Source organism: Piliocolobus tephrosceles, chromosome 20 (assembly GCF_002776525.5).
Source record: "Piliocolobus tephrosceles isolate RC106 chromosome 20, ASM277652v3, whole genome shotgun sequence".
In the NCBI taxonomy this organism is placed as follows: Eukaryota; Metazoa; Chordata; class Mammalia; order Primates; family Cercopithecidae; genus Piliocolobus; species Piliocolobus tephrosceles.
In genome coordinates this window covers 56,579,067-56,598,173 of record NC_045453.1, presented here as the reverse complement: position 1 = coordinate 56,598,173, position 19,107 = coordinate 56,579,067, and the positions used below count along the sequence as shown (strand labels likewise).

Sequence of the window (19,107 nt, the reverse complement as noted above, 5' to 3'; positions counted from 1 at the left end):
GCTAATTTTTGTATTTTTAGCAGAGACGCGGTTTTACCATGTTGGCCAGTCTGGTCTCGAACTCCTGACCTCAGGTGATCTGCCCACCTCGGCCTCCCAAAGTGCAGGGATTACAGTTATGAGCCACCGTGCCCACTGGCCTCCCAAAGTGCTGGGATTACAGGCGTGAGCCACCAAGCCCGGCACATTATATCAATTTTAAAACAAACTGTTGCTACACTGTGAAAATTTAAATAGAAACTATAAAAATACATAAGCTTAGAATACCACTTATCTATATAAACAAATTTTTTCTGGTTCTAAATGTAGAGACTAAGACTAACTGCAACAGTAGCAACCTGAGTCGGGATAAGTAGTTCACTATTACAAAGCCCTGTAGTTACTAGAATATGTAACATTATCCCAAACTGTGTAAACTTAAAGACTAAAACCAATTGAGTCTGAAATCTACAGCACTAGTGAAAAAAAATGGCCAAATAAACATATACATGGTCATACCTAAATCTAGATTTTTTTAGTTTTTTCTTGGTTATTGACACAGGAGGTTTTTCAGAATAATGCAGACGTAATCTTATTTCAGTCTGACACGTCAGCCATCCAGAATCCAGAGTTTCAACACCATCTGACAGAAAAAATATGAAGAACAGTAATTATTATACATGTTTTTTTAAACAACACAATAAGTACCTATATGCATTGATAATTCTAGTTCACACTCGCTCTTTTTTTTTTTTAACCTCCAAAGGAAATACATTTTTTAATGAGATCTAATCCATGATTTGTTTCCTAGAGCCCTGCCTAAACCGTTGTTCATATGCAACCCAAAGGTTCCAAAGGTAAAAATCTGACGGAAAAGAATCCTTTCAACAAATAAGTATTTTTAGAATAACAATAAAAAAAGAATTAACTTCTTTCCTTTCTAAATATGAAAATAGGCCAGGCGTGGTGGCTCACGCCTGTAATCCCAGCACTTTGGGAGGTCAAGACAGGCAGATTACGAAGTCAGGAGATCGAGACCATCCTGGCTAACATGGTGAAACCCTGTCTCTACTAAAAATACAAAAAAATTAGCCGGGTGTGGTGGCGGGCGCCTGTAGTACCAGCCACTTGGGAGGCTGAGGCAGGAGAATGGCATGAACCCAGGAGGCGGAGCTTGCAGTGAGCCGAGATCACGCCACTGCACTCCAGCCTGGGCAACAAAGCGAGACTCCGTCTCACAAGAAAAAATAAAATAAAAAGAAAAGAAAAGAATCCCAAAATAATGAATCGTTGTGAACAGACAGATTTAGAATACATATTCCAAAGGCCTTCAGAAAAGATCCTGGTTCTATCGATACCATCTTTGAAAAAAATCTAAAAGGAATCAATTCATTTTTTTTTTGAGACAGAGTCTTGCTCTGTTGCTCAGGCTAGAGTACAGTGGCGTGATCTCAACTCACTGAGGACTCCATCTGCCAGGTTCAAGTGATTCTCACGCCTCAGCCTCCAAAGTAGCTGGGATTATGGGCATACACCATGCCCAGCTAACTTTTCTATTTTTAGTCCAGACAGGGTGACACCATGCTGGCCAAGCTGGTCTCAAACTCCTGAACTTCTGACGTCAAGTGATCCGCCTTCCTCAGGCCTACCAAAGTGCTGGTATTACAGGCATGAGCCACCTCACCCTGCCCACATTCACGCTGTAGTAATACACTGAGGTTACACAACACTGGTACTCTTCTCCCCAAAGCAAACATACAGGTAGTCTTAAATTCTTCACTAAAATATAACTTTTATATGAAGTAGGGGGGAAATTAAATGAATATTAATAATTAGCTATGCTGTCACAGCACAAATAAATTAAAATATTCATATTGAATCCATGACTGAAAAAATACAAATCTGTTTCAGAAACAGCACATGGTCCAAGATAGCATCTAACCTAGCAATTGTTCTACTAGGGATCACTGTTACACTTCCAAAGTGTCATTTTAGATATTCAGCTGCAACTAGTTATGCCACTAGTCCTGGGGGTCTGAGATATCAGAAGGTAAGAACAGAACTGTGAGTCAATTCCATATTCTCAAACTTATATATTCTGCCATAAATAAACTGCATGATCGTGACAACACTGTTAGCATTAACTTGAAGCTACTCACCTACTTAATATAGGTAATAAAATTTTCATAAATACCAGAGAAGCTGTCAACTGTTTTGGACCTAAGCTTTTTCATAAATGGGGTTAAAATAAATAAATACCAAGAAACTTTCTCCTTAGAAATTCTCTCCTAACTTAAGAATGCTTAATAACTGTGGGATTTTAACCTTTTCTTTTCTAGAAAAGACAAAGTGAGACCATGCCTGACAGCTCAAGCAAAAACTACTACTCCATAAAGCACTCCAAAACATGTAGTGTAAATATTACTTATGAAAGTAATAAAGACTCTAAAACACTTAACACTAAAGCTATTCAAGTATTGTACACTATTTTCTGATGTAATATAAACAATCTCAAACAAAATCAAGGAAAAGATGTCAAATTCCTATTTAAATACTGCCAGAGCATGTTCATTTCTACCATACATAAACACATATACCTAATAAAAACCACAACCAAAACATTCAGGCCTGTTCTTTCCTGTGCTCAGCAGAAAAGCAAACTGGTTATCAGCAATTTATCTCTGATTCAGAGTCAGTACAAACATAATTCCGCCCACCCTCTTTCCACCTTTTGACTCCTACAGTACAGCATCCAAAATGAGGATGCAGGCCGGGCATGGTGGCTCACGCCTGTAATCCCAACACTTTGGGAGGCCACGGCAGGCAGATCACTTGAGGTCAGGAGTTTGAGACCAGCCTAACCAACACAGCAAAGCCCCATCTCTACTAAAAATACAAAAATTAGCCAGCTGTGATGGCACTCACCTATAGTCCCAGCTACTCAGCAGGCTGAGGCAGGAGAATTGCTTGAACCCAGCTGGTGGAGGCTGCAGTGAGAGGAGATTGCGCCACTGCATTCCAGCCTGGGGACAGCAAGACTCCATCTCAAAAAACAAACAACAAAAAAAAGAGAATGCAGTTTAATTTAACAGCCCTGATACACTGTAAGAATTCCAGCTGGGTGCGGTGGCTCATGCCTGTAATCCCAGCACTTTGGGAGGCTGAGGCAGGAAGATCATCTCAGGTTGGGAGTTCAAGACCAGCCTGACCAACATGGAGAAACCCCGTCTCTACTAAAAATACAAAATTAGCTGGGCGTGGTGGCGCATGCCTGTAATCTCAACTACTCAGGAGGCTGAGGCAGGAGAATCGCTTGAACCTGGGAGGCAGAGAGTGCGGTGAGCCAAGATTGTGCCATTGCACTCTAGCCTGGGCAACAAGGGTGAAAACTCCATCTCAAAAAAAAAAGAAGAAGAATTCCAGTCACCCAGCTGGGCATGGTGGCTCACACCTGTAAAGTGCTCACACCTAGCACTTTGGGAGGCTGAGGCGGGTGGCTCACTTGAGGTCAGGAGTTTCAGACCAGTCTGGCCAACATGGCAAAATCTTGTCTCTACTAAAAAAAAAAAAAAAAAAAAAAAAAATTAGCTGGGCATGGTGGCAGGAGCCTATGATCCCAGCTACTCAGGAGCCTGAGGCAAGAGAATCTCTTGAACCTCAGGGTCGGAGGTTGCAGTGAGCCAAGATTGCGCCACTGCACCTAGCCTGGGTGGGCGGGGGTAAGAATTCCAGTCACTGAAGAAAATTAGAATTCTTAGGATATGGTATTTGCTAAAACAGAAAATACACAAATAACACTTTTAACACATTCAGAAGTTAAAGCATTTTCTACTCTATCTCAAATTAACTGAAACATTCAGCCAGAATTACTAGAACACTCTGGTTAGTCTGAATTTTACAGCATATGCAGATATACAAACACACAAAATTCACAAACTTAGTCTTAAGTGTACCATTTCACACTTTAGATATTTAGAAATATTAATGTAATTTCAAATATAAAAGAGGTAAAAGGCTACATTAGCAGTTCAGTATACTACACACTTGAAATTATATAACATTATATACCTGAAATTGCTAGTCAAATGAAAACCAAAAGGATAAAAAGCGCAAGAATTATATTAGAAACTACTTACTATTTAACAGAAGGGATTTGTTTTCTGGATCTAGTCTCTATTTTCAAAATCATACCACAGTCATGCATTGCTTAACAATGAAGGTAAGTTCTGAGAAATGCGTCATTAGACGATTTCATTGTTGTGGGAACATCAGGGAATGTACTTACACAAACCTAGATGGTGAGGCCTGTTGCTCCTAGAATCCAATACTGTACGGCATACTGAATACTATAGGCAACTACATAACACAATGGTAAGCATTTGTGTATCTAAACACATCTACACATAGAAAACATAATGCGCTGTACTATAACATGCGCTACGTTACGACAGCCATGTCACTGGGCAATAGGCATTTTTCAGCTACATTATACTCGTATGAGACCACTGCTGTATGTGTGGTCTGTCTTTGACCAAAACATCGTTATGCAGCACATGACTGTATGTTCTATTTTCCTGTGCTATATACTTCCAATGAAATGTAAAGTAACATCTCAATCATTTCAGTAAGTATTTAAATAAGTCAGTCTCACTTACTGTGGATTCCAAATTGTCCATCGTCAATAATAATTTCGCTTTCTAGAATTTAAGGAAAATAGAAAATTTAGTTAAAACTCTTGATGCATACTCAATGAACAAGAGAAATTACCCACCTTAAAGATCATTTATAATATTAAATCTACAGCTTAAAAGCAGCCCAAGGTGAATAAGCATATTTATTGTAGCCCTCAATAAAGAATTCCCTTTAAAGGAGGCTAGCAAACAGTAATAGTTCTTATACACTTTGTTGATTATCCATTATGTTAAAAGGAAGAAAAAGAAAACTCTTCAGAAAGGTGCTCTAGAGGCACTGGGATTAACTTCTACACTAACCAATGTACAAGACTCACAGGTTGCTGAACCATGATAACTCCTTCTTGATTTTCAAACCAAAGGTCTTGGCACAATTAAAATGCTTATTCTTATGTAGTGCATATTCTGAACTTGTCTCAAATGTAATTCTCCTCATATCCCAACTGTTCGCTACTGCCAGTTAAAAGCTTTACTTTACAAACAGCGTGAACTTACCTGTATGTACAGAGCTGTGAGGAACTACCAAAAGAATAAATGCTAGCACATCCCCTTCTCCTAACAGAAATTTCAACTCAATGAGAAAAGCTGTAAAGCCCCACCCCTCTGAGTAAAATACAATTTATCTTCCTCGTGTACTTCCCTTCCCAGTTTACTTTAAACATTAGTCTGAAATACTTGCAAAATGGATGTGACAATTCCTAATAATGATTCTCTGGTAATGTTCACACAGCTTTTAAGTTCAAAAATTATATTTCTCAAAGTATACATTCCTTTCTAAAAGACAAACAAAATCACCCCACTTCTCATAATAAAATATATTTAACTGCAAGATGCTTTAAAATACAATTTTTTAAAACATTCAATACCTAGTAAGTTCCAACCTCAGTATAGGAATATTGTAATTTTAAGTATACTGTCATAAAAATCCTAAATACACTATCAAAAATGTATTAAAACATACAAAAAGAAAATCCAATAAAGAGGATGGAATGAGATACTGTTTAAACGAGATGTGTCCTTACTCCGGGGTAAAGCAGAAACTCCCACTGCTTTCTAATTTAAACCAGAAAACTAGCATCCAGTTATCTTTCAATTTTAACTTTACCTAGAAACTAAGATACGTTTCTCAGCACTGAGTCAATTTATAGATGCATACATGTGGGTAATTTAATGTATGTGAAATGAACTTCAAATTCTATTTTCAATATGGACAAGGAAATTCAAAAATACTTGTATGAAGAGAAATGCCATATTAAAGAATAAGAAAAGTGGATAATGTGTTTAAAAGAAAACAACTTTCAAAAAAAAGAAAACAACTTTCTGAGTAGTAATTCTAGCATAGCCAGCAGGGAATTTAAGAAATTCGAATTCATTCATACGAGTTTATTCAAGTATTTACCAGTTTCTTAAAAAACAAAAAAAAATTTAAGAAGAAAAGAAAAAATAGAATAACTTACTCTATTAATATTCGAAGCTAAAAATTTAAGAATCTTTGTTTTAGATTAATTTTTTCTTCAAATGTTCTCTAAGCCTGAGCAAGTAAACAAATAGAGGCATGGATGCTCAGTCAAGAAGAATGCTATCTTATAAACTTTCTAACCATTCCAAATGAAAGTAAATATTTCATAAACTAATCTAACCCAAGAATACAAAAATATCTAGGTAAACATTTCTAATAAAATTTTAAAAGGCAATTAAAAACTGTTCAGTTTTGAAAGATCCATGAAATGCTCAGTGAAATTTGTAGCACTGACGATGCATTGACCTTAAACTTTAGAATAAAAATTTATTAAATCCCACTAAGCCATTGTGCAGCATATTAGTAACTTTATGCATATGCCTCAAACAGATGCAGTTAATGCCCATACCTAAAGGGGTTATTGATCGTGGTTGTAGATGAGTCTCCCACTTGTGAACTATCACTTGACATGGACCACCGATAGTCTGCAATTTAAAAGTTAAACGTCTGCAATAATTTCTTATATCTTATTTTCTACCCATGACTCCATTAGATGTTTGTGGCCTAAATCTTATACTAAATATGAGACCAAAAGATTCATCTTATTATCAATATTATATGCCAAAAGTCAGGAATGTACCAGATCACAAAACACGATGAAATGCTGGAAGAAAATTAGAGGCAGTAAACAAAGAAAAATGAGATGAACTGGCACACAGACCTGTCTCAAACCCATTTCTAAATCTGCCTACAATACTCAATTGTTTCAAAGAAATTTTCATTTTTAACTGATATTAATTCTTAACATAAATATCAAATACACTTTCTTTGGTATGTCAGACATCAATGAGGTATTGCTAGATAAGTATGTACCTCCTGCTCTATGCATTTAGAAAAAGCCTACAATAGTAAAAATAGTAGGAACAAGTACTGCAAGAGCAACTATCACAGGCTACTCAAGGAACTAACAAGCATAATAAAGTTCTTTATTACATTTATTTAAGAATACTAAGTGAAAAACAGGAAGATTTCTCATATCATAGGAACCAGTGTTTCTAAAGAACACAGAAAATTCTAGAAGGGACACGTGGCCAGGTAAACTCGAAGAGCAAGTGTGATAAAAGAGGAACTAACATCCAGTTCCATTCTTATGCCTTAATCTAAAATCTCATACAGTGTGACAATTCCTCATACTGTTTTCCATTATCAAGTTCTACTAAAAAAGAACATGAAGTTATGTGTTGATAACACATGCAGTAGTGAATAACCATGCAAGATTCCCTGAGTATACCTAAAAGACTAAAATTTAAGTGTTTTAATTTTCCTTTTATTTTTAAAAAGAAACTCACTAGTTGTAATTACATGCTGAAATAAAATCCTTAAATACACATTTTGGAAGCACATTTTCAAACTATAATCTTACAAGGTATTTTATTCGTTATATGTTCTGTGAAGAAATTTAATTAAATACAGAGAAGCAAAAAGAAAATACAAAACTCACCCATATCATACCATTTAGGGATAATCACCATCAACATTTTCACATATAATCTTTGAGCCTTTTTCTAGGCATTATATTACACATACTCTTTTTTTTTTTTTTTTTTGAGACAGAGTCTTGCTCTGTCACCCAGGCTGGTGTGCAATGGCACGATCTTGGCTCACTGCAACCTTGCCTCCTGAGTTCAAGCAATTCTCCTGCCTCAGCCTCCTGAGTAGCTGGGATTAAAGGCACGTGCCACCACACCCAGCTAATTTTTGTATTTTTAGTAGAGACAGGGCTTCACCATGTTGGCCAGGCTGGCCTGGAACTCCTAACCTCGTGATCCACCCACCTCAGCCTCCCAGTGTGCTGGGATTACAGGTGTGAGCCACTGTACCCAGCCTAGACATAAAAGCTTCTCTATTATCTTTAGAAGGCATTAATAATGGACTAAAATATTCTCCTATACTTTCCATAGGATTTTAATATTGATTAAATTTGATAATATGCCAAACAATAACAAATATGTAACAAATTAGGCAAATTATTAAGTATTAAATGCAAGAAATAGTCCTGTCACTTAAAATAACCAGGCTAAATTCTTTTCTGAAATCCTCAAACTTCTGAAGTTTAAAAACTAAAATAGCACTATATATTTCTTCAAATCATTAATTCTGGGATGCTAAATAAAATTATCTTTTTCTCTAGCTAAATACTTCCCTGCTATAACAGTTCACCTTAATTGGTAGACCACGTAGATTTTTTAAAAATGTAATGTGAAATTGCTCTTTTAAAAATATGGTGACTTTCATATCCATTATACTAAAAAGAAAATCAATTTAATTCTAGATGATGTTTACTGTAACATTTTTCCTGAAACATTTTTTAAATGTGTTTTTTAAACATCAAACTTTCTAAACCTCAAAAGTTGCAAATATAGGCCAGGCATGGTGGCTCATGCCTGTAATCCCAGCATTTTGGGAGGCCGAGGCAGGCAGATCACTTGAGGTCAGGAGTTCGAGACCAGCCTGGCCAACATGGTGAAACCCCATCTCTACTAAAAATACAAAAATTAGCCGGGCATGGTGGCATACGCCTGTAATCCTAGGTACTTGGGTGGCCAAGGCAGGAGAATCCCATGAATCTGGGAGGCGGAGGCTGCAGTGAGCTGAGATCGCGCCACTGCACTCCACCCTTGGCGATAGAGTGAGACTGCATCTCAAAAAAGAAAAAAAAAGAAAAAGAGAAAAAGAAAAGGGTGCTATGAATATAATATTAAATGTCAAAAAGAGATACAGTTGGCATAGCAGAGAGTTTGTTTTAATTCAGATGTCGGGAACTTTATAGACCTTTGACAGCAGTATCTTTAATAAGGTAAAAATAGTCCTTTGGATTAAATTTGATAGGGAACATATTTTAGTAGCAATTTTAACAACTCCACTCTCATCTCTACCCACTACCCAACTGCATAAAACTACCTAGACTTGAATAGAATAGCATATTTGAGGAACAGTCCAAAGGGCCAGGTAAACAGATGACAGAATTATGTCTATCATCATTCAGACTACAAACACACATTGGTTGGTAAACTGTTACAATATAGAAAAAAAAAGAACCTAGTTTTAAAATACACTGAATTTCCAAAGTTGTTAAACCTACTTTATTAAACTTTAGAAGGCAATCTTAAATTTTCAGCTTTACTTCCTTAAAAAAAAATTAACAGGCCGGGCGTGGTGGCTCATTCCTCTAATCCTAGCACTTTGGGAGGTCAAAGCGGGTGGATCACCTGAGGTCTGGAGTTAGAGAACAGCCTGACCAACATGGAGAAACACTGTCTCTACTAAAAATACAAAAATTAGCCGGGCACAGTGATGCCTGTAATCCCAGCTACTCGGAAGGCTGAGGCAGGAGACTCACTTGAACCCGGGAGGCGGTTGGCAATGAGCCAAGATTGCACCACTGCACTTCAGCCTGGGCAACAAGAGTGAAACTCCACTTCAAAAAAATAAATAAATAAAAACTAACAACTGAGCATTGGGAAATTCAGAATCTCAGCAATGACTCCAAAACATGCAATCCTTTTATTTTTTAATCCTGGTCTCATTGTACATGCAATACTTTCTAATATATTATCTGTAATAACTTATTCTTTAAGATCTACGAAAAGAAAACAGTTCTGAAAGAAAACATTCTGACAAAGTCTGCCAAAATTTTAAGCTTTTTGGAGTAACATGGGAGATAGATCTTTGGAGAAAAACGTAATGATGTCAATCTAAGACAATATTCCATTAACAGTACTGGCAGAGTTATTTCACAATTTAGCATACATAATATCAGACAACTGCAGAAATGTTTCCAAACATGCATATTAACAAAAATATTTTTAAAAATTTCTTCCCACAAGAATAAGTCTTAATGATTGTTTTCTTAAACAGTTACTGACATCACTCAGTTATTCCAAGCACTGAGAGAAATAAATAAGACTATGCAATATGTAGATTGGAAGTTTGTTTTTTAACAAATCACCAAGCAAAATTATTAGCTAGCCATGTAATATCACTGCTTGCATATATCACAAATTTTTAAAACTTTTACTGATTGTTATCCTTCCACAATTTTGAAAACAAACTGAACGTAAAGGGGTGGTCTGAGGAATCAAGGCTGCATATGGTGGCTCCTGCCTGTAATCCCAGCACTCCAGGAGGCTGAAGCAGGTGGATCACCTGAGGTCAGGAGTTCGAGACCAGCCTGGCTAACATGGCGAAACCCTGTCTCTACTAAAACAATACAAAAATTAGCCAGGCATGGTGGCTGCATGCCTGTAATCCCAGCTACTTGGAGGCTGAGCCGGAAGAATCACTTGAACCCAGGAGGCGGAGGTTGCAGGGAGCCAAGATCGTGCCATTGCACTCCAGCCTGGGCGACAGAGCAAGACTCCATCTCAAAAAAAAAAGAAAAAAAAAATCTCTATTTTTAGTACAACCAGTAAAAGAAATAGTCACCTAGGCATGAGTAAAGCAAAGGAAGCTAGGCCAACAGACTGTCTGAGAATGTTCAAATCTCAAGTTAACAGCTGACAGTATTTACTATTCAGAAGAATTTTAGATACTAATAAACTATTGTACAAAATGACAAACTAGACTATTCTGAAAATAAACAATTATCTATCGCAAGTGACTGATTACCTTGTTAAAGGACTTAAAACTCAAGGGAGATAGAGGTCAAAATAAGACAGTTTGTAATGAATCTAAGTGAATGTTAGCAACTATGAAAGTGAGAAACATAGATATGTGCTGAAAAATAAAGATGTATTTCTACAAAAATGAAGGAAAAATTTCAAAGGATATCATGAAAAACTGGCTAACATTTCACTATGAGGAAACATCCCTAATTCTACCCACAAGCAAAGAGGGGTTAACACGGGAAAAAAAAAAAAATGTTGAAATTACATGTTAATTCAAAAAGTATCTTTGGTGAAGATGTGACATCAGGACTATCTGTAGATTCATACCAATGTTTTCATTCCAGGAATACTTACTACTTTTGTGTGCTATGTTCAAATAAGATAATATTTTGTTTTGTCATCTGTGAAATTATTTTAAAAAGTAACATATTAACACCTTATCCTAATTCACAAAGAGAACATGTAGCTGTGAAAAACTGAGAAAAAGGATTTCAGGACTCTTCTAAACTAAAAGGAATATGCCAGAAAAAGCAATGCATGGGAGAAAAATATGAATGGTAAAATTTCATTTACTCAATAAAATTTTGCAATGAAAGGATCTAAAAATCTATAGTTCAAAGCTTTTGTTTTATAGATGAGGAGGCTAAAGCCTAAAGGTCAACTGGCTTGTCCATAATTGCAGAACTTTAAGCTTTAGTTCCAAAACTGCCTGGGTAGATTACCTCCTAAAACTTTCAACCCAGTAAAATTAACCTTTCTCTCATTTCAGCTTTTTAATGCTTTCATTATTTATTTTCCTATCATTATTTATATTCGTAACATTATGTATTCCAATAATTTACATCATTTCACAATTTAAAATGCCTTGCACATTACTATTATTTGACAATGTACAACTAGACAAAGTTTCATAATACTTCTATTAAAAATGCTTTATTTAAAAAGCGCCACCGACTTTTTTAAAGTGTCACATTAAGCTTGGCATGTGGAGAAAAAAACTTTAGCCATATGCATGGGATTTTATGTAGCTATGTACTCGATTCCATGAAAAACATACTTACCGTGGCAGCCCCTGCATCACACGGTACATGTGTACACGATACAGAGCACCTACTTAAAGAAACACACTCACCAACACATACTGTAAACTTTTGCAAGTATTACAAGGGGAAAAACTTGTTTTTACTGTTAAGCAGACTTCTTGCCAATTGTTTCAAAAGGTATTTTGGACTGATCTGCTGCTTTTGGTTACATTTTCAATGAAGAGGACAAATACTTAGGTTGGCTTAATTTGACCTGTGTTGACAATAGTCTTACTTTAGAAAACTATGCCCAAATAACTCATTATCATCTTTCTCGTACATACTCCCCTTTCTAAGTAAAATTTAGTTGGTTTCACATATAACAAAGCTAAATTTCATACACCAGGATCCTCAGGTAAGCCTGCTGTGTCTATGACCTACGTGTCTACACACCATTGCTTAAGTTATACTAAAGAACTTTACCATGATGCATAACCCCATGCCAAATCAATGAGATGCCCTTTTCTTAAAGTGAAACCATTGTCAAGAAAAGCCAACACAATGATCAACCACAATGTAATTTAAGTTCAATTACTGGGTATTCACAAAATATTCTTGGAATAAGAAACGTAATAGGTGCAAAAGACAGCTAAAGTGGGTTTGTCATTTTTTTATCTTTTCTTTGTATAATGGTGGCTAAGAGAACGAGGTAACAGTGGCTGCTTGCATTTTTCACATGTAACAAAAACACTTAATGACTCCCAAAGGAAATACATTTTTTAACAAGATCTAATCCATGATTTGTTTCCTAGACCGCTGCCTAAACCCTTGTTCATATGCAGCCCAAGGGTGTCAAAGGTAAAAATCTGAAGGAAAAGAATCCTTTCAGCAAATAAGTATCTTTAGAATAAATGGAAAAGGATTAACTTTTCTTTCTTTTCTGAATATGAAAACAATCCCAAAATAATGAATTGTGAACAGGCAGATTTAGAATAGATAATCCCAAAGGCCTCCAGAAAAGATGGGGTCTATCAATAACATCTTTGAAAAAATCTAAAAAGAATCAATTAAATTTTGATCAGAGTTAATACAGCCATTAAGAGACGGCTGCTGTGAAATAATTTTTTTAATTACTCACTTAAAACAGGCTATATAATTCTCTAAATGTATTTACACCACACAAGCATTAAAAAACAAAACCAAAAGTAAAACCTCTGCAAGTGGTCCCTAACTAGTTTACAAAAGTTACCGAAAATGCACACTTATAGAGAACACATTAAAACCAATTTCATAAGAATATTGCAAAACATACTTACTACGTCTTTTTAAAATTCCATGGCAGACATCATCTGCCTCTGAAGTGGCTACTTCCTTGGTTTTGGTAAATTTTATTAATCAAGAGTTCTATTCCTTATTTGACCAAAGCAAATGCATTTTACTTTGAACGTTCTCAAACTTAAGTGAGTTGCTTTTGAAGGAAGTGCTAAAGAAATTGGAAACTAGATAAAGAAAACATACCTTTGGTTCTAAAAAGTACCCTTTGAAGTAGCGATACTGAACTGATATTCCTCTACTGAGTATAATGGTTGCTTTCCATAACATGCTGTGAAGAAAGAAAATTAAAAGCAGCAGCATCAATATCAAACTACAGTGCATGAAGACTTCTTAATTCACAAAACCCCTCAAATAAAACATGTGACCAATATCACTCATTAATTCCTACACAAAATTTTACAGGCCTACTCTGTAGCAGGCAATGGGAACACAGGAGTATATATTGCAGAAACAGCCTCATCTTCAAAGAGTTCCTTTGCTGTGTGGGTAGACAAAAAAATAACCAAAAAAGATAGATACAAGGAAGTTTTGGAGGAGACTTTTAAAAGGAAGGAAGGTTTTAATGAGGAAGCGCTGTCTGAGCTGAGATCTACATGATGAGAAGGAACCAGCCATATAGAGCCAGGATAAGTTTCCAAACAGAAAATTCAAGTCATACAAAAGTGGAAGCCACAGTCAGAATCTTCTCTGACTTCCCATTCAGTGAGGGATGTTACATGGCTGATAAGAGACTTTGGGTCATAGCTTTGTTGTTACAAACGAGAGATAAACATGAATTACACTCCTGTTGACTATCCCTTATTCTAAACTGTTCTACCCAGGCTCTGGCTATTCCTTAGACAAGCAGTCAGAACCTATACCTTGTTTCAGGCCAATGTCTTTCTCTGAACTATGTTATTCTAACAGAAACTAAAGATTTGACTCAACAGCTGCCTTAAGGTCAAGAATTCACTACAATTCATTACTGTTAACTGATTTTTAGCTTCAAATAATAAACTAGTGGTATCCAAAGCATGGTCCCAGATCATCATTAGCAGCTGGGAGCTTCTTAGAAATGCAGATTCTCAGGCCCCACTCAGCCCTACTAAACTAGGAACTCTGGGGGTGGGGGCCCAGTAATCTGTATTTTAACAAGCCTCCAGGTAACTTTATTTTTATTTTTTTTTTGAGATGGAGTCTCACTCTGTCACCGAGACTGGAGTGCAGTGGCGCGATCTCAGTTCACTGCAAGCTCCGCCTCCCGGGTTCATGCTGTTCTCCTGCCTCAGCCTTCCTAGTAGCTGGGACTACAGGCACCCGCCACTATGCCTGGCTAATTTTGTTTTTCTATTTTTAGTAGAGATGGGGTTTCACTGCATTAGCCAGGATGGTTTCGATCTCCTGACCTCGTGATCCGCCCGCCTCAGCCTCCCAAAGTGCCGGGATTACAGGCGTAAGCCACCATGCCCGGCCACCTCCAGGTAACTTTTATGAACACTTTGAGAACCCCTGTCATAGACCATTAACCAAACGTTAATTCAGTATGAGTAGTTTAGCCCTACCTGGCTCTGCTAAGACAGGTTTTAGGGCATTGTCCTCACTCTGATATAATCTTAGCTCCTAAATTAAATACAGATATAGCTCATTGTACTGCACTTTATTATACTTCACAGATACTGTGTTTTTTACAAATTGAAGGTTTGTGGCAAACCTGAGTCCAGCAAGTCTATCAGTGCCATTTTCCCAACAACATGTGCTTACTTCGTGTCTATGTCACAGTTTGGCAAATCTCATGTTTCAAACTTTTTTGTTATTACTATATCTGTTACAGTGACTGCATGCTACAGAAAAATCTTTCAATGAAAGGAACGGTTAATCAATGTGGTAAACCTCATTGTCTTTTTTTTTTTTTTTTTTTTTGAGACAGAGTCTCGTTCTGTCGCCCAGGCTGGAGTGCAGTGCCACAATCTCGGCTCACTGCAAGCTCCGCCTCCCAGGTTCACGCCATTCTCCCATCTCAGCCTCCCGAGTAGTTGGAACTACAGGCGCCCGCCACCATGCCCAGCTAATTTTTTGTATTTTTAGTAGAGACGGGGTTTCACCATGTTGGCCAGGATGGTCTCGATCTCCTGACCTCATGATGCGCCCGCCTGGGCCTCCCAAAGTGCTGGGATTACGGGCATGAACCACCGCACCCGGCCCATTGTCTTATTTTAAGAAATTGACACTGTCCTTCAACCTTCAGCAACCACAACTCTGATCAGTTAGCAGCCATCAACATCGAGACAAAACTCTCCACCAGCAAAAAGATTGCAATTCACTAAAGGCTCAAATGATTGTATCATTTTTTAGCAATAAAGTATTTTTTAATTAAGGTATGTACATTTTTAAAAATCACTGCTTTAAACAAACCAACATGGCACATGTATACATATGTAACAAACTTGCACGTTGTGCACATGTACCCTAGAACTTAAAGTATAATAAAAAATAAATAAACAAATTTAAAAAAAATAAATAAAAATCACTGCTTTAAAGCAAGAATAGCAAATGCTGCCACGCATGGTGGCTCACAACTGTAACCCAGCACTTTAGGAGGCTGAGGTGGGCGGATCACGAGGTCAGGAGTTCAAGACCAGCCTGACCAACATGATGAAACCACATCTCTACTAAAAATACAAAAATTAGCCAGACGTGGTGGCACACGCCTATAATCACAGCTACTCAGGGGGCTAAGGCAGGAGAATGGCTTGAACCCGTGAGGCCGAGGTTGCAGTGAGCCCAGATCATGCCACTGCACTCCAGCCTGGGCGACAGAGTGAGACTCCACCTCAAAACAAAAACAAAAAAAGAATAGCAAATGCTTGGCACATGTTCCCTAATTTTCCCCAATAAGCCTCAGAATTCTTTTCAACAGAGGTTTCCAGGCAGACTCTTCCAATTCAGAATAGAAAGTTGCCATTTCTGCTACCCCAAAAGGAAAAAAAAAAAAAAAGCGGGGAGGGGCAGATTCCCAGTACTACCTCATCTACACAACAGTCAGCTGGAGCATGTGAAACTAGCCCCAGATGTGCAGAGTAGAATTAGTAACAATCTTTGAAAAATGTGCTGCAGCCACTGTCTCACCCATTATTTCTCAATCTCCAGGATCTAGGTACGTGTATTTTTTTTCAAATCCTCCCAAGTGATTCTAATGTGATCCCTGGTAAAGAACCACTAAATGAAAATAAGAGATAAAGAAGGCAAAGGAGCGAGCCTTTTTACTCCACTTGTTTAAGCAAACATGGCAAATTTAAGAATGAACCAGAACCCAGGCTTACACCCAGCATGTTGGCAGGCCGATGCAGGAGGGAAGCTTGAGCCCAGGAGTTCAGGAACAGCCTGGGTCTCAACATAGTGAAACCTCACCTCTATAAAAAAATTTTAATTAGCTGGGCATGATGGTGTGTATCTAGCTACTCGAAAGGCTGAGGCAGGAAGATCACTGGAGCCCAGGAGTTTGAGGTTAGAGTGAACTGAAATCATGCCACTGCACTCCAGCCTGTGTGACAGAGTAAGACCCTGTCTAAAAAAATTTTAAAAAGCCTGGGCACAGTGGCTCAAGCCTGTAATCCCAGCACTTCAGGAGGCCGAGATGGGTAGATAACGAGATCAGGAGATCGAGACCATCCTGGCTAACACGGTGAAACCCTGTTTCTATTAAAAAAATACAAAAAAAATTAGCCGGGCATGGCAGCGGGCGCCTGTAGTCCCAGCCACTCGGGAGGCTGAGCCAGGAGAATGGCGTGAACCCGGGAGCGGAGCTTGCAGTGAGCCAAGATCATGCCACGGCACTCCAGCCTGGGCGACAGAGCAAGACTCCGTCTCAAAAAAAAAAAAAAAAAAGATTCAAAGAAAGAATCAGCACTATTTGGTGAAGACAAAATAATCTGATGAAATTAAATCAAAACCAGGAAAGACGGATAGTCATGTGGTAGTTTAGTGCAACTGCCTAATTCTGAATTGCCCTTATATCCTTTCCCAAAATACCGTAAAATCTACAAGGAGGGCAAATGAAACCACAATGACCCACATCTTCAGCAGTATTAGGAAACGATACCATGACCTTCAAGTTATCTCTAAGTAGAAAAAAATTCCAGGAAAGCTCTAGCTGTCATGAGCCTGTGGGTAGGGAGAGCTGGTAAGAGAAAGCTTAAGACGCTCCCTGAAAGAGAGGGGCACAGCAGACTTAGATGTAGAGCACATTAAAATTCCAAAGAAACACAATTCTAAAACTCATGAATATTGTCTAAAGGCACATGGATTCCTGTCATCTACTCCCTTCTCCCTGTAAAACACTGTTTATCTGCCACCTGTAAATCAGCTCTTATTTCATTGTACATGCGCAACGTATGAACAACTGGTCCTCTTAAAGTTGTTAAGTGTCTTATCCTGTTCATATCTTTTTGACCAAGTTGGCTGAAACTGACTTAGGACAGGCAAGGGTGTGTTTTAGAGACAAGTTCAGAAAGATAAGAGGTTTCACTTCAGACCAGAGTGGCTGATCTGAAAATCAAAGAAAAAACAGCCACTTGAAGGAAATACTAGTCTTTGAAAGACTAGTAAAGAACATATACTATTAAAATAATACAATTTACCAATAGAACTCTTATAAGAAGAGCTGAGAATTGGCTGAGAAAATGTGTGATACTAGTGACAAAATAGAAAAAAGGGAGTTCTGTGTTTTTTTATTTTCTTTCCCTTAGCTTCCATTACTGTTATTGTTTTACCTTCCTTTGTTATTTTCCCTTGCTTTACCACTGGTGCTCCTCAAACTATTTGCTGTCAATGACCAGCAGTTTTTGTTTCCTTTACTCAACCTGTTTGGTGACCAATATTCTCATCTACATACCCAATTCAATGAGATGTGCCCACAGTGACATGCATGGAGTCAAACTGCTATACACATTTCTAAATGCTTGCTCTTAATTTTTGTATTTCTCACATCATGGATTGCCTTTTTTTAAAAGTCTTTTGGACTGGTACTGGTGCACAGGCCACATTTTAAGTCATGCTGCTCTACAGGAAAATAGAGCCTTAGCAATCACCTAATCTGGCACTGGATATACGTGTATGCTATTTAGGAAAACCTACAACACTTCCAACTATCCACAGTGGGGTAAGTGCCACCTCTGCTGACATCCACTCATCTATGCTAACCCCTTTACTGTGTAGATGAGGTAACTGAGGCCTAGACATCAGTTGCCCAAGCTCACACTTAACTGCAGGAGAGTGGCTGACACCCAGATTTACCTTTCTCCATCCGCTGGGCCCATATTAAGTTGACTGACGGATTCAATGCCACTAGTGAATACATTTCTTTATTTTAGCTAAGATATCTAAGTATGTGTTCCACTCTCAGCTCCTTTTAACACCACATACTTCAAGGAAATACTTTTATAGGCAAATACAAAAATTAGCTCTGATCAAGAATATGTACTGACAATTAAAAAAAAAATCAGAAAAAATGAAAAAAAAAAAAGAAAAGAATATACACTGATAAGACAAATGATAATGCCTTAAAATGTTTCTTTAAATAAGAAAGCAAGGTGGGAGGATCTCAGGTCCAGGAATTTCAGATCAGCCTGGGCAATATAGCCAGACACCACCTTTGCACCAAAAAAAACCCCCCAAAAAACAATCAATCAAAAAATGCCATCTCCATACCAAAAACAAAACACAAAAAAACCCCCACAATTAACTAGGCATGGTGATGGGTGCCTACAGTCACAGCTACTCAGGAGGCTGAGGCGCAAGGATCGCTTCAGCCCAAGAGTTCAAGGCTGCACTGAGCTAGTATCATACCACCCTACTCCAGCCTGAGTAAGAGAGTGAGACCCTGTCTAACTAATTATGGTGGTAAGTACCTAAAGAACCAGTCAAGAAGTAAAAGTATTCAATTATCCTGAGTTGTAAAAATAGAAAATAAATTACAA

General features: G+C 37.7%; 1 protein-coding gene across 11 annotated transcripts in view; it reads right to left on the bottom strand.

Annotated features, from left to right (window-relative positions):
• GPCPD1 (glycerophosphocholine phosphodiesterase 1) overlaps nucleotides 1-19,107 on the bottom strand; it is a 65,065-nt gene that overhangs the window by 34,919 nt on the left and 11,039 nt on the right. For 6 of the 11 annotated variants that reach the window (XM_023217899.2, XM_023217900.2, XM_023217902.2 and 3 more), the window contains 4 exons: nucleotides 13,337-13,421; nucleotides 6,539-6,614; nucleotides 4,635-4,676; nucleotides 499-622 (listed from right to left, as the gene is read on the bottom strand). In XM_023217899.2, the coding sequence (XP_023073667.1) occupies nucleotides 499-622; nucleotides 4,635-4,676; nucleotides 6,539-6,614; nucleotides 13,337-13,421 (327 nt within the window). The remainder of the gene's footprint in view (nucleotides 1-498; nucleotides 623-4,634; nucleotides 4,677-6,538; nucleotides 6,615-13,336; nucleotides 13,422-19,107) is intronic. The other 5 variants (XM_023217907.2, XM_023217909.2, XM_023217906.2 and 2 more) reach the window with 1 other exon arrangement.